At 61.8% G+C, this 14,778-nt stretch overlaps 1 protein-coding gene across 1 annotated transcript in view; it reads left to right on the forward strand.

Moving 5' to 3' along the window:
* The first annotated feature begins 1,347 nt into the window (after nucleotides 1–1,347).
* The window catches only part of LTBP3 (latent transforming growth factor beta binding protein 3), a 17,079-nt gene continuing 3,648 nt past the window's right edge, over nucleotides 1,348–14,778 (forward strand). Inside the window, exons 1-16 of the mRNA XM_049614874.1 lie at nucleotides 1,348–2,218; nucleotides 5,226–5,555; nucleotides 5,690–5,892; nucleotides 6,071–6,176; nucleotides 6,397–6,489; nucleotides 6,665–6,787; nucleotides 7,291–7,449; nucleotides 7,536–7,721; nucleotides 8,299–8,315; nucleotides 8,390–8,462; nucleotides 8,640–8,738; nucleotides 10,601–10,726; nucleotides 10,816–10,947; nucleotides 11,070–11,198; nucleotides 11,437–11,559; nucleotides 11,798–12,038. Of these exons, the coding sequence (XP_049470831.1) occupies nucleotides 1,891–2,218; nucleotides 5,226–5,555; nucleotides 5,690–5,892; nucleotides 6,071–6,176; nucleotides 6,397–6,489; nucleotides 6,665–6,787; nucleotides 7,291–7,449; nucleotides 7,536–7,721; nucleotides 8,299–8,315; nucleotides 8,390–8,462; nucleotides 8,640–8,738; nucleotides 10,601–10,726; nucleotides 10,816–10,947; nucleotides 11,070–11,198; nucleotides 11,437–11,559; nucleotides 11,798–12,038 (2,468 nt within the window). The 5' untranslated portion in view covers nucleotides 1,348–1,890. The remainder of the gene's footprint in view (nucleotides 2,219–5,225; nucleotides 5,556–5,689; nucleotides 5,893–6,070; nucleotides 6,177–6,396; nucleotides 6,490–6,664; nucleotides 6,788–7,290; nucleotides 7,450–7,535; nucleotides 7,722–8,298; nucleotides 8,316–8,389; nucleotides 8,463–8,639; nucleotides 8,739–10,600; nucleotides 10,727–10,815; nucleotides 10,948–11,069; nucleotides 11,199–11,436; nucleotides 11,560–11,797; nucleotides 12,039–14,778) is intronic.

Consider the following 14,778-nt stretch of genomic DNA (forward strand, 5'->3'; position numbering starts at 1 on the left):
GAGGAAAAAATGACTATGGACCTGCTCAGCCCTGAACCTGGCAGGTGGTAAGCGCTCACTATTATTCCCTGCCTCAGTGTGTGATCTGAGCCCCGAGGGAGGGTGGGGCTGTCTCTCGTATCCACTTTGGGACTCCAGCAGTAGGGATCCCTTGAGGACACGGCCTCATCCCGTCCCTGCAACACCAGGCTGTCTGAACAGGTCAGAGCCCACTGGGCACTTCAGGCAGGGGCTCCACTTAAGGGTTTCCCTCAGTCCCTCCAAAGCTATCCAAATAAATCCACCCTCACAGTAAAAACCATGAGTTCCTTGGACAGGTGTTCCTAAAGGCAAGTCCCTGAACCCCCTCCCCCGGTCAGACTGCCACCCCCAGGGCCCAACAGGAGAGGGTTGGGTGCTGCTCTGACCTGGCAGTGAGCTGCTCAGGATACCCTGGTCACACCCACCCCCTGCTGAGTTCTGTGAGTCAGACACTGAATCCTGGGGTCTCCTGGCCGGGCCCTGTGGGCACAGTTGGGGCCCCAGGACACAGCAGGCCTCCAGGGCTTCCTTTCCAGACCAGTGGACAGGCCTGGCTCCTCTGAAGCTTTACCAAACCCAAGGCCCCTCCCCAGCCCCTGCCAACCCCTGCCCTGGGGCCCTGCTGTGCCCCTCCCCAGCCCCCTGGGCCCTCAAGCAGCACCCCCCTCCTCCCGGCTGTTAGCCTGGGAAGGGGGCCAGGCCCTGAGCTCAGACCTTGGCGATTCCAGAGTGTCTGAGGCCCAGAGCCAGCCCCGCCAGCTCGGCCAGACAAGGCGAAGGGGGTGGGGGCAGGGTGGGCACCAGGAAGCCATTGGGGGGTGGGGGGGTGTTGGCAGGGAAGCCGGGCCTCCAGCTTCGTTCTTTCGGCCCCTCTTCCGGCTCTCGGAGCCCCTGGCCCAAGGGTGCCCTCTCCTGGAGCCCCCTCCTCGGAGGCGAGTGGAGCGGCACTAATGAGAAGTGACTCTGGGGTGGTGAGCCCCCCACGTGCGCAAGGGAGGCTGGGAAAGGGCTGAGAGGCCTGGGTTCCAGCCCCACCTGGCCGCCCCGGCGGCCGCGTGACCCGGCCGGGCCCCGAATTCCTCCCCCAGCCTCGGTTTCCCGCTCTGACGCGGCCTCGCCGCCCCGCCCGGAGGAATCCGGCGGCCCGGCCGGCGGCCCAGGTGAGGGCCCTCTGGCAGGCGCCCAGCGCGGCGGCGGCGGCGGCGGGTTCCGGCGGGGCGGGCATCTGGGGGGGGGACCCCCCCCCCCCCCCCCCGGCCCCCGCCCGCCCGCACGCCCTCGCTCCTCCGGGCGGCAGCGGCGACGCTTGAAACTGGAAAAAAAAAAAAAAAAAAAACTGTCTCCCTGGCCCGGGGCCAGCGTCCCAGCCCCCTTCGCCGCCGCCGCCGCGCCGCAGCCAGGGAAAACAACTGCTCACTTCTCCCTGCGTCCGCCCCGCGCGCTCCCTGCTTCCCGGCGGCCGCGGGAGCCCAGCCCGGCCGGGGGAGGCGCGGAGCGGGCCGGCCGCCCGGCCTTCCTCTCCCCTCGCTCCTCCTCTCCGCCTCAACCCGCTCGGCCTCCGCGCGGCCGCCTCACTTCGGGGCCTTCGCAGGCCCCCGGCCCCGGCTCGTGGCTGGGCTCCTTCCCGGGGCTCTGGAAGTTTCCGGGCTCCCCGCGGTCCAGCCTCCATCTCTTGGCCTCGCACCGGGCCCCCGGCCGCGCCTGCCGTCCCCTCCCCGCGCGCTTCCTCCGTTCCTCTCCCTCGCTGCCCTCTCTCCCCCCTCTCCCGGGGCTCCCGGCTTGCTACCCCACCCCCCTCACCCCCCCCCCCGGGGGGCGCCGCGACCATAGCCCCGGCCCGGGCGCGCCCCCCGGGTCCTGCGGCCCCGGATGCCCGGGCCCCGCGGGGCTGCTGGCGGCCTGGCCCCTGAGATGCGCGGGGCGGGGGCGGCGGGGCTGCTGGCGCTGCTGCTGCTGCTGCTGCTGCTGCTGGGCCCGGGCGGCGGGGCCGAGGCGGGGCCGGCGGGCGAGCGGGGCGCCGGCGGGGGCGGGGCGCTGGCCCGGGAGCGCTTCAAGGTGGTCTTTGCGCCGGTGATCTGCAAGCGGACCTGCCTCAAGGGCCAGTGTCGGGACAGTTGTCAGCAGGGCTCCAACATGACGCTCATCGGAGAGAACGGCCACAGCACCGATACGCTCACGGGCTCCGGCTTCCGCGTGGGTGAGGGCCCGGGGGCCCGGGTGGGGGACGCGGGAAGGCAGACAGCAGGACAAATGCGGGATACCTGGTGGGGTAGGGTCTGTGACACATGGGGGGCGCAGGGTGCGGAGTGCAGAGCTCTGGGGGCCTGGGGCCGGGGGGGACACGAGGGGCTTGGGAGGCTGGAGTCCTGCGGCCACAGCTGGAGGGCCGCGTGGACCGGGACTTCACAGCTTTGGGGCAGGGTTGAGGCCTAAGGTGTGCAGTCATGCTGGGGTTCTGCATGATACAGGCCGCTCGGAAGGTGCTGGGTTCTGAGAGGGAGTCAGGGTCATTACACAGGGGCTTTTGAGGGATGTGAGCTGGGGCCAAGGAGGTCTCAGAGAAGGGACAAATTCTCCCCTAAGAAACAGAGTTGCTGGAAGAAACAGGAGAAATCTTTTCAAAACGTCTAAAGTAGGGCCTGCCAGGGGTAGACACCTGCATGCTCTGGGGGGAGGAGCCAAGGTCAGGGCTGGGGGTGAAGAAGTTAGATGTTGGCAAGGTCTTGGAGGGGAGGGGTGCTGAGGCCTAACAGGCGGAGTGCAGGCCTGGAGGTGGGGGCTGTTTGGGGTCCTCAGTCCATCTTCTCCCTGGCACCCCATCTATGCCTCCCCCATAAGATCTCAGGAGCTCTGCCTCAGAGTCTCCCCTCCCCAACAATCCCTCATGACTCCCCAGTTCCACTCGGAGCCTACCCCTTCCTCAGCATCTCTCTTCAAAGGGCAAGGCCTGGGGCTCAGCTCTCCTCCCCGCAAGGCCCTGTGGGCCAGGCTGGGGGAGGTGTCCCAGCAGTAATTACCCTCCTGGACAGGGTAATTAGGCCGGGCCCAGGATGGCACCAGCGAAACGGCCCCTCTTACACATTCCTATACTCAACATACCGACTCACAGACCCAAGGAACTCCACTGATGTGGCTCAGAGTCTCATGAGATGTGCGTGTGTGCGTGTGCATGCATGGGCTTTGCAGTGACACTCTGTGATTAATTACATGTTCCTTTGTGTTGTCCTGGGTGTATGTCTCCAGTCACTATGGGAGTGTTTCTGTGAGCTTGTGTTGGTGCCAAAATGAATGCGTGTGTGTGTGTGTGTGTGTGTGTGTGTGTGTGTGACAGAGAGAGAGAGACAGACAGAGGAGATGACCGTGCATGTGAGTGTATATGGGCCCAGCCTCCCAGACCCCCTGGCCATCCTGCCCAGGCTGCTGTCTCCATCTGTGCTGCCCACATCCCCCAGGCTCAGAGCCCAGGCCACAGTGGGCGGGTGTCATTGAGAGGTCACCCTCACCGCTATGGGTGACTCACTGGGAGGCAGGAAGGAGAGGATCCTGCCTCCCCCAGCCCAGGACACACCCCTTCTGCCCTGAGAGTCCTGGAAGGATGGGCTGGGCCGGGATGCTCTTAGCCAGGCCCTGACGGCCATGGATGTGGGTTGGCCCTCTGAGGCCATGCAGGTGTCCAGAAGAGCATCACCTCCAGCTTTCCATCCTGGGAAGTGAGGGCAGCCATGGGGCAGGCAGGAGAGGGGCTCGGTCTGGTGTGTGAGCTCAGGGCCCCAAGGCTGGATGTGAGATGTGAGTGTGTGTGTGACAGAAAGACATAGGTCCCAGCCTGCCACTCAGTCCTTCAGTCATTCCCCCTGAACCTCCTCTGAGACCCAGAGCTGAGGCAGACCCAGCCGTACCCTCCAAAACACTCTTCGTGTTGTGAGAGACAGACATAAATATAACCAAGTTAAGTGCCAGGCAGAGCAGGACAGAGGGTGATAACTCAGGAGAGAGAACAGAGGTGTGGCGGGGATACATGGAAAAGCTCCCAGGAGGAGAAACTGAGGCCGGAAGGATAATATTTGACTATGTAGAGGTGGAGGGACAGGGCCCTGAGGGAGGGTGGCATAAATAAAGCCATGGAGGCAGGAGATGTGACCCATTTGTAGGAGGAGGGAGAGGAGTCCTGAGGCATGGGGTCCACGTGGAAAGAGCAGAGGGGGATGGACGTAAAGAAGGTTCATTCTGGGCCATGGAGAGCCTTAAATGTTTGTGCAAGGAAGCGAGGAGTGAGCAGGGATGTGATACGCCAGGGCTTTGCCTGAGGCTCGTTTCTCTGGGGGTGCTGGGCTGTGGACAGGCAGGAGAGAGAAAGAGGCAGGAAGCCGGGGAGGAGGATGGGTGGCAAGACACAAGGCACCAGAGGGGCAGAGGGCATGGCAGGGAGGGACATGGGTTCATGAGACTGTAGAGAGGCCGGAACTGGGTGGAGTGGAGCAGGAGAGATGCGGCCTCTGAGGCTCAGTAGAACGACCTTGGCTGGCAGGGATTCCCCAGCGGTAGTCCAGAGGGAGGGGTGGGGGCAGGATGCTGATTTCAGACAGTGTCCCCTGGGTGGAGGTGCCCAAGAGAGGTCCCAGAGAGGTAGCAGCTAGAGATGTGGGCCCTGGCATGGCAAGGCAAAGGGAGGGAGGGAGAGGGCGAACCTGGAGAGGGCTGAGGTCTGAATGGGGAGAATTTAGAAAAGGAGGAAGGGCCACATAGAGATCACATTCCCAGGAACGTTTGGAGGGAAATCCAGAGGAGAGAAAATCTGCTCCATCACCACGATCGTCCTCATCATTTGCAACTACTTATTAAACACTCAGCGTGCATGGCACTGAGTGTTTGTACAGGCGTGACCTCATTTCAGAGACACAACAAACATCCCTACAGACGAGGACACTGAGGCACGGGGCTCAGGGCCACACAGCTGGCACGTGGCCTCCTAGCTAGGATTTAAGTACAGGACTTAAGACTCCAGAAGCCAACGTGGGTAGTAGGATGTTGGAAGACCTATAGGGCAGTTTCTATGTGTTCCGAAAGCCAGCTTCTCAAGGACAGGGCCAGTGGGTGGCAAGGAAGTAGGGAGGAGGGGAAAGAGGCAGGCTGTGGGTGAGGGAGCAGACCTGGGGGCTGGGAGGGCCGGTGGGCCCGGTTCCTGATCCACCTCCCCTCCCCAGTGGTGTGCCCTCTGCCCTGCATGAACGGCGGCCAGTGTTCCTCCCGAAACCAGTGCCTGTGTCCCCCGGACTTCACCGGTCGCTTCTGCCAGGTGCCCGCTGGAGGAGCTGGCGGGGTCACCGGCGGCGCAGGCCCCGGGCTTGGCCGGGCCGGGGCCCTGTCAACAGGCGCGCTTCCGCCCCTGGCTCCAGAAAGCGAGTCTGTAGCCAGCAAGCATGCCATCTACGCGGTCCAGGTGATCGCTGATCCGCCCGGGCCCGGGGAGGGGCCCCCTGCCCAGCATGCAGCCTTCCTGGTGCCCCTCGGGCCAGGACAGATCTCAGCGGAAGGTACCGGACCACGGGCAGACCCGGGGTGGCCGAAGTGGGCGGACACTAGGGTGGCGGGACCGGAATGAGCGACCGCACCCGCAACCGGTGGTGCGGGGCAGCCCTGAAGCCACCGTGCCCCGCCCCCCCCCCAGTGCAGGCCCCGCCCCCCGTGGTGAACGTGCGCGTGCACCATCCTCCCGATGCCTCGGTCCAAGTTCACCGCATCGAGGGGCCGAACGCCGAGGGCCCAGCCCCCTCGCAGCACCTGCTGCCGCACCCCAAGCCCCAGCACCCCCGGCCACCCACCCAGAAGCCCTTGGGCCGCTGCTTCCAGGACACACTGCCCAAGCAGCCTGTGAGTGAATCCACAGTCCAGCTGGACCGGACCTTCGGTCTCCCAGGGTTGTCCTGTCCCAACTAAACGGGGATTGCACAAAACGGGGGCCCACGGGCCGAGAAGGGAGGAAAAGGGCCTGGGGAGGGAGGCTGGGTGGGGCTGGGCGCCCTGTGACCCCAGTCCCAACTTCCCCTAGTGCGGCAGCAACCCCCTCCCCGGCCTCACCAAGCAGGAAGACTGCTGTGGGAGCATCGGCACCGCGTGGGGCCAGAGCAAGTGTCATAAGTGCCCCCAGCTACAGTGTGAGTGCCTGGGCTCCGGGATCCCCATCACTGCAGGGTGGACCTCTGCATACCTCTTCCTCCCCTGCAGGAGAGGACCCAGCCGGTGCCGCCCGAGCCTCTCCCTGCCCTCCAGATTCCTCTCACCCATCCCACTCTGCTCCTCCCCATGGCCCTCCTTTCCCCCCTCCCCTGCAGGACCCCCAGTGTCCTCCCCTGCCACCGTCTCCTCTCTCTGCAGACACAGGGGTGCAGAAACCAGGACCTGTACGTGGGGAGGTGGGCGCTGACTGCCCTCAGGGCTACAAGAGACTCAACAGCACCCATTGCCAGGGTACGGCCAGCCAGGAGATTCTGTGGGCTGGAGGGGCAAGCCAGTTGTCACTGGGGGAGGCCCCCAGGTGACTGAGGGAGCAGGCGGGGCTGGGGCAGGACCCTGAGGTGTTCGGAGTAGCTTGCTGTCACCCTATGGCCCCAGACTAGAGGGATCACATTCCTGCTTACCACAGACATCAACGAGTGCGCGATGCCCGGCATGTGTCGCCATGGTGACTGCCTCAACAACCCCGGCTCCTATCGCTGCGTCTGCCCACCTGGCCATAGCTTGGGCCCCTCCCGAACGCAGTGCATTGGTGAGAATGGGGGGGCTCAGGTCCCTGGGAAGTCACAGGCATGGACCTCCAAGCAGCAAGCGGCAAGGATCAGAGAGGTCCCAGAGGTCACCGTGTGGTCAAGGGTTGATTGCAGGAGGATCGAGGCCCCGAGCCGATAGGATCAGGGATAAGTGGGGTCAGGAGTCACTTGAGATCTGGTCAGAGGTCACATGGGGTCAGGGACTATATAGAGTGAGGGTTGTAGGAGATCATGGTCTTGGTGGGTAGGAGGGATAAAGCCCTACATACAGCAACTAGAATCAGGGGTCAGTGGGGCCAGCGGTCACAGAGATTTCAGGGGTCACATGAGGTCAGAGAAACACGGGTTCGGGGATCACGTGAGTTCGGGGTCACCTGAGGTCAGAGGCCACAGGAGGATCAAGGGTTGTCTGGGCCAGAGAGGCAAGGCCTGGAGCAGCTTGGAAGAGGGACATGGGCGGCGATCAGGCCCAGGTGACCATGCCTGCCACTGGCCCCCGCAGCGGACAAGCCAGAGGAGAAGAGCCTGTGCTTCCGCCTGGTGAGCCCCGAGCACCAGTGCCAGCACCCGCTGACCACGCGCCTCACCCGCCAGCTCTGCTGCTGCAGCGTGGGCAAGGCCTGGGGCGCGAGGTGCCAGCGCTGCCCGGCTGATGGCACTGGTGAGCCTGGGGCATGCGGGGCGAAGGGGCCGTCTCTGTGCCCGTCCAGGAAACACTCACTTCTCTGCCCCTCCCTCTGGCCGCAGCTGCCTTCAAGGAGATCTGTCCAGCTGGGAAGGGGTACCACATCCTCACTTCCCACCAGACCCTCACCATTCAAGGCGAAAGTGATTTTTCCCTTTTCCTGCACCCTGACGGGCCACCCAAGCCCCAGCAGCATCCTGAGAGCCCCAGCCGGGCACCGCCACCTGAGGACGCGGAGGAAGAACGAGGTCTGGCCTGAGCCTTTCTGTTCCCTGACAGATGATGAATGCCTTAAGACTCGATCCCCTGGCTCCCCATCCACAGATGTGACCTCAGAGTCTAACCCCTAGCTCCTCATCCTTGACCTCATCACTGACCCCCAGAATCGACCCTCTCGTCCCGAACCAAGGTTGTCACCCCAGGATTTAACCCCCTGATGGACAGGATCTGACCACCCATTGCCCTCCGGATCTATTCCTCTGACCCTGGAACCCCTTTGATTTCCAAACCAGGGCACTGATCCAGTCCGAATGCTGTCCCTAGATCTGACCTTCTGTCTCCTGACCCAAGGATTTGGCCCTAGCTGTAACCTCCTGAGTCTTTCTCGATAACCCAAGGACCTTGACCAACCATCGCTCCCCATACCCGTTCCCCTGACCCGTGATGCAAACGCCCCCTGACTCCAGGATCTAACTCTTGACACCTGACCCAGAGACATGACTGCTGAACTCTTAGAGACCCTAACCACAAATACCAACTGCCAATCCCAGTCTTAACTCTCTTTTCCCAGCCCTGCGCTAATGGCCCCATCTTCTTCCCTTTTAGGGGTGAGCACGGACTCAGTGAGTATGAGAGCCCAGGTGGGAGGAGCGGGGAAGCCAAGGAGACAGAGGGCTCATGCTGCTGTCACTCACAGCCAGTGATGGAGGAACAGTCGGCACAGCAGAGCCACCTGACCGCCACCACATCTCCTGCCAGGCCCTACCCTGGTGAGCTGGGCGGTGCTGGAGGAACCAGTCCTCAAGGACTGTCACTGGGGGGTGGTTGACAGCTTAGCCATCCGGGGATAGTGAAGATGGGTGTGAAGTCCCAGCCACTGGCCTGCCTGGAGAGGGGCGGCTCTCCCATCCTCCACACCCCCTGACGGCGAACACTGTCACCTACAGAGTTGATCTCCAGGCCCTCGCCTCCCACCGTGCGTTGGTTCCTGCCAGACCTGCCCCCTTCCCGCAGTGCAGTGGAGATTGCTCCTACCCAGGTCACAGGTAAGACCTGCCCACGTAGGCTATGTCCTGGAGAGGCCAGGTCCCTGGCTTAATTTCAGTCCTCCCTTACCGCCCCCTCCCCCCATCATTCCTGAGCACGAACCCTCCACCCAGGCTTCCTGTGTGCCTGGCCCTGGGCTGGGCTCTGGGGAAGCCTTGGTGTGCAACCTTGAAGGATCCGGGTATTGTGGTGGTCAGCCCAGTCTGACGGTACTTATTCATTCATTCAACAAATACTTACTGAGTACCTGTTATGTGCCAGACACGGTTTAGGTGCTGGGGATACAGTAGTAAGCAAAAGACAAAAATTCCCTGTTCTTGCACAGTAAACAGAAAACAGATCAGTAACTAAAAATCCAGGATGTCTCATAAATGCCATGAAAAAGTAAATCAGAGAAGAAGTCTGGGGATTATGACAATATGTAGGGTGGCAATGAGAGAAGGCTAGCAGGGCTTTAAAGAGTGTTGGAAATTAAGGAGAAGAAGTGGGGAAGAAATGGGTGTGCAGGTTGGGAAAACGGGACACTCCAAGTGAAGTTTAGGCAAAGGCACGGAGACATGGAAACACTGGTGGAGGAGGGAAAACCACACAGCCCCGTGTTTCTGAACCAAGGGAGGGCCGACGCGTGGAGCCTTGTTCAGAGGCTTGGGTTTGATCCCAAAGGCTGTGGGAAGTGTCTGTAGGGTTTGGGGCATCATGATAATTGCTAGCTATGGCTGAGCAATTGCCTTGTGCCAGGCACCGACCGGGGAGTTTTACGTACTAAACATCACTTAACTTTCTCATACTCTGAAAGTGAACACTGGTAGCTTCATCTTCCAGATGAGAAAACAGACGCTCAGGTTCAGTATCTTGCCCTCAGATCACACATCTGAGCCAGGTTCAAGCCCAAGTCTGTGTGGACTCCAAAGCTACAAGGAGCCACCGGCCCCATTGAAATCTAGGAGGCTAGATGGGCTGGGGGAGGGGGGAGTGATGGCTCAGGCAGAAGGTGGCTGCCCAGGAGGCCTGTACAGGCTAGGACAATGCAGTGACAGCCCTGGGGGTTGTGGGAATGTGGGGGAAGAGGCATCTGGGGAGGCTTCTCAGAGGAGAGGGTATTAGGTGTAGGGAGAGGTACTCTAGGCAAAAAGAGCAGCTCACCAGGTGTGTTTGGGTGGGGCAGGGTTCAGGGTCAAGGCCTGGGCTGCAGGTGGGGGGGAAGGGAGAGGGGGAGTGAGGGAGCTCAGTGAGACTGTTGACAAAGAAAGTGAAGGGGGTTTCTGGATCTGACTGCCTACATATCCACCAAGGGGCAAGCCAGATTCCCAGGAAGGAGCTCCTGCCTGCCTTGGGAAGGGGAGGAAATCAACCATTCTGGAATGGGGGACCCGGGTCCCTAAGGCAAGGGTGTTGGGGTCACTGGGCTAGAGGATATGGGAGTAACAAATGCTGCGGGATTTTAAATATTGAGGTGACTGGAGGGGAGGGTCTTAGAGCCCCTTGGGTAGGGGCATTGGGATGACTGAGGCCCTGAGGGGATGTGATCGGGTTTGGGGTGAGGGGGAGACAGAATATAGTGAGTAGAAATAGAAATATCAGGGATCCTGGAGTTGAGGAGAGGGATGTCGGGGACCCGGGGTTGCTATCTGGGGTCGTGATGCTGGGGTGATCTGGGATAGAGGTATAGGAAATCCTAGGATTGGCGTATGAGTGTACAGGGGCCTGAGGTCATGGTGTGACCAGGCTCTCAGGTATCTGGGTTATTAAGAATGGGGTATGGAGGTCCGCCCGGGGAACGTGGCAGAAAGTGAGTGCTTCCTGCTCAGCCCCATGCTCCCCCCCCCCCCGTCATCTCCCCCCCTCCCCGCCCCCCCGCCAGAGACAGACGAGTGCCGACTGAACCAGAACATCTGTGGCCACGGCGAGTGCGTCCCGGGCCCCTCGGACTACTCCTGCCATTGCAATCCGGGCTACCGGTCGCACCCGCAGCACCGCTACTGCGTGGGTGAGCGCGGGCGGCCGGGCGGGCGGCCCGGGGGCGGCCTCGGGTCCCCATATCCCTCTGACGTCTCGCCGCCCGCGCGTCCTCCCCAGACGTGAACGAGTGCGAGGCGGAGCCGTGCGGCGCCGGGAGGGGCATCTGCATGAACACGGGCGGCTCCTACAACTGCCACTGCAACCGCGGCTACCGCCTGCACGTGGGCGCCGGGGGGCGCTCGTGCGTGGGTGAGCGCGGCCCGGCCGGGGCGGCGCGGAGGCTGGGGGGATGGGGGGCCCTCGTCCCGACCGCCGCGTAACCGCCTCTGCCGCCCCTGGCGCCCCCCTCGCGCCCTCTTCCTCCCGCGCAGACCTGAACGAGTGCGCCAAGCCCCACCTGTGCGGCGACGGCGGCTTCTGCCTCAACTTCCCGGGTCACTACAAGTGCAACTGTTACCCCGGCTACCGGCTCAAAGCCTCACGACCGCCCGTGTGCGAAGGTGGGGGAAGACCCCATCCGGGCCGACAGGGGGTCCTCCGCTGTCCCTCGGCCTGGCGTGGGGGCAGGGGGCCTGGACTCCAGCTCTGGGCCCCTCAGAGGTTGGGGTGCGGGAGCCCTGAGGTCCCAGGGGGCCCCGTTGATCCGTGACGGAGGGAGGTCCTGCCAAGGATACTGAGGGCCTGGTCGGGCACGATGTCCCCAAATGGGTCTGCCTCCTTCTCGCCTCACCCACGCAGACATCGACGAGTGCCGAGACCCTAGCTCCTGTCCGGATGGCAAATGCGAGAACAAACCCGGGAGCTTCAAGTGCATTGCCTGTCAGCCCGGCTACCGCAGCCAGGGGGGCGGGGCCTGCCGCGGTGAGGGCGGGGCCTAGATGCCGGACGGGCGGGTTCGAAGGCAAATGGGCGGGGCCCATCCGAGAGGGGTCCCCCGCGACCGGGCAGTTTCGGGGTCCGGTTAGGGCAGGGGCAGGGCTTATGTTCGTGAGAGTCGCGTCGCAGGCGGCGCCCCCCATACTGGGCGGGGGAGACCCCCACCCCGACACAGTGCCAGGCCCAGTGGGGTGGCGACCGAGGTGAGTCTTCTCTGCCGCAGACGTGAACGAGTGCGCCGAGGGCAGCCCCTGCTCACCGGGCTGGTGCGAGAACCTCCCAGGCTCCTTCCGCTGCACGTGCGCCCAGGGCTACGCGCCTGCGCCGGATGGCCGCAGTTGCCTGGGTGAGCCCCAGCCCTGCCAGTCAACGCCCCCCGCACCCACGCCGCGCGCAAACTGGGGACCGAGTCTGTCCCACAGTGGGCAGGAGATAGATAATGCACCCTCCAGTTCACGCATCTAGTCACTCATTTTCTCAGCGAACCTAGCCCATGGGAAGACCACCAGGATTTCTGTGTAGGGAGGGTCTTAGCAGGCAAGGCTCTAGCTGCTTTTGCAAAGCAGGTTCCTTAAATTTAAAGAAAAGAAAAACCTATAAAAGAACGGGGGAGGGGCGTTAGTAGTCCCTCTGCACTGTTTCTTTTCCTTTTTTTAGAGAGAGGGGAGAGGGGCAGAGGGAGAAAGAGAGAGAGGATCTTAAGCAGACTGCACACTCAGTGTGGAGTCCATCCTACGACCGGAAGATCATGACCTGAGCGGAAACCAAAAGTCAGTCGGTCACTTAACCTAACCGACAGCCACCCAGGCGCCCTTGCACTAATGTTTCTCATGCACCAAGAAGTCTGGAGAGTGCAAGGCCGTGGGCCTGGATGGAATTTGGGTGCAGGGCTGGGAGGAGGGGAGACCTGAATTGTCTTAAAGAACCAACCGAAATTAGCCAAGCAAAGGAAGTCAGCACCAGCGGACGCAGAGGTGAAAAACAGCACTGCATGTGCAGGGAACTAAGGTAGAAGCAGAGAGTGGGGGCTGAGGCTGGCTGGTGAGGGGCAGGACCCGAGGCCCTGGGCCTCAGCCCCTGGAAGGCCCCTCTAAGCCCTGCCCAGGAGGTTAAGCTTCGTCCTGAGGGCGCTATAAGGCACCTGAAGCATTTTAAGGGGAAGGGGGACAAGATTCACCATTTGCTTTAGAAAGTTTCCTGATGCTGGGTGTGGAGAGTAGCTGGAGGTCTTCTGATGGCTCAGGACACAGATAGTGGTGGATGTGATGAGAGAAGTTGCCTCAGGATGGTCATGAGATGATGTGATATTAGAGAAATATTAAAGCAGATTCCCCGGGGGGCTTGTTAACTGTATGCCCAGGTGGGGGTGGGGGAGGGGAACAAGGAACCCTCCAGGTGTCTGGTCTGGGTGACTCTGCGGGTGGTGCTGTTCACTGGGATAGGGTCTCTAGACGTGGTGCATATTTGAGAAGGGAGACACCCAAGTTTCATGCTGGACAAGTTGAGTGGGTGGTTTCTGCGGGCCTCTGGGCTGGAAATGACAGCAGAAGGTGGGCCATACAGGGTGGAAGCCTTGGGCCAAACACCCCCCCCCCCCCAACACACACACTCCTAGAACTGTGGACGTCGGGGTCCGTGGAGCCTTAGGGTGCGTCTGCTCAGCCAAGGGGGGTGGGTCCAGTGAGGGGAGCCTCACAGAGCCTTGTGGGCAATACCACATCAGCGGAAGGCAGGGGTCTAGGAGTTGGAGATGGGGAGGAGGGCTGGACGGAGGCCCAAGGAGCACCAGCTGAGAAACTGGGGGAGGAGAGGCTCCCAGGGCAGAGGGGGATAAAGCAAATGCAACAGAGAGGTTCTTGTAAAATAAGAACTAAGTGGTAAGATGAGAAAGCTCCCGGTGACCTTGTTAGGGTGGTTTCTGTGGCATGAGGGGGTTAGGAGGTGGCAGCTAGCAAGTGAGGAAGAGCGAGACCTGGGGCGACCAGAATGGGGTGTAGGGTTGTAGGCTGAGGAGATGCCATGAAAATGGGTGAGGGGATGACAAGGGCAGCTGGGGGAGGGGCCATGGACAGGGAAAGGGACATCTCTTGCCCTAATGGGAGCCAGAGGGGAACGGCTATAATGATTTGCAGGAGGTTAAAAGAGATTCCTCTCAATTCTCTCATGTACAGTGAAGAGCCTGAGTCCAGTAGGGGACTTGTAATGACCAGTAGAGGTTTGGGACTGCCCAAGGGCATGGGAGCTGTCTAGGGGCTTTCCAAAAGTCCAGGCTTGGGAGGTGGGGGAGGGTGGCCTCGGCCACACTGAGGATGGGGCGGGTCCAGAGGCCAGAGGGAGTGGCTGTGGCCCAGGGTACACAGTCTGGCAGCTGCCTGCACCCCTCTCAGCACCCAGGATCTGGAGACCCAGAGGCGGGCATGGCCTGCCAGACCGGTGAGGAGGAAGGAGAGATGTTTGTGGGCCCCTGCGAAAGAAGGCGAGGTAGGGGACTTGAGAATAGCAGAGGCAGTGGGAAGGAAGCAGCATCTGAGATGTCCAAGGTGGGGCAGATCCCAGCTCCTGTCCTGAGAGTGAGTGGCTGCCACTGAGGTGAAGGTCACAGAAACTGCTCAAGGGTGTAAGGTCAGAGGCTGGGGCCAGCTGGCCACATGGATGCTGAACACTTCTAGGATGGGGAGCAAGATAGAGGGAGAGAGACTAGGAAGGTGAGTGCTGACAGCAGTAGAGAAGGTGAAGGCTGGCATGGGGTCAGGTGCACCCCAGAGGCGGAGCTTGGTTTGGAAGGGGGTTGGAGGTGTGGCCAAGAGCCAGCTTCTGGCAGAAATGACTGCAGAGAAGCATGCTCTCAGGGGAAAGCCAAGCTCCTTCACTGCACAAGGAGAAGAAACTATTGTGTGAGAAGGACAGAGAATAGAGGAGCTTATTCACATGGGAAGAAAGGGAGCCAATGCAGGTAGGGGAAGGGGAGAGCAGCTGGGGCAGTATGGGAAGAGGGGATGGGGAGGGTGCCCTTTATGGAGAGGATGGATGAAGGTTGGTGAGGCTTGAGCTCTTTGGAATCGGACGTGGCCCAGGGTCCCTGGCAGTACCTGGCCTGGTCACTAAGGCATGGTGTGCCACATGGAGGGTGGGTTAGGGTCCCGTGCTTCCCTTCAGCTCCCCTGGCCTCCACTCTGGTGCTCCACGCCATAGGCACGAGCGGGA

The sequence above is a fragment of the Panthera uncia genome, chromosome D1 (assembly GCF_023721935.1).
Source record: "Panthera uncia isolate 11264 chromosome D1, Puncia_PCG_1.0, whole genome shotgun sequence".
In the NCBI taxonomy this organism is placed as follows: Eukaryota; Metazoa; Chordata; class Mammalia; order Carnivora; family Felidae; genus Panthera; species Panthera uncia.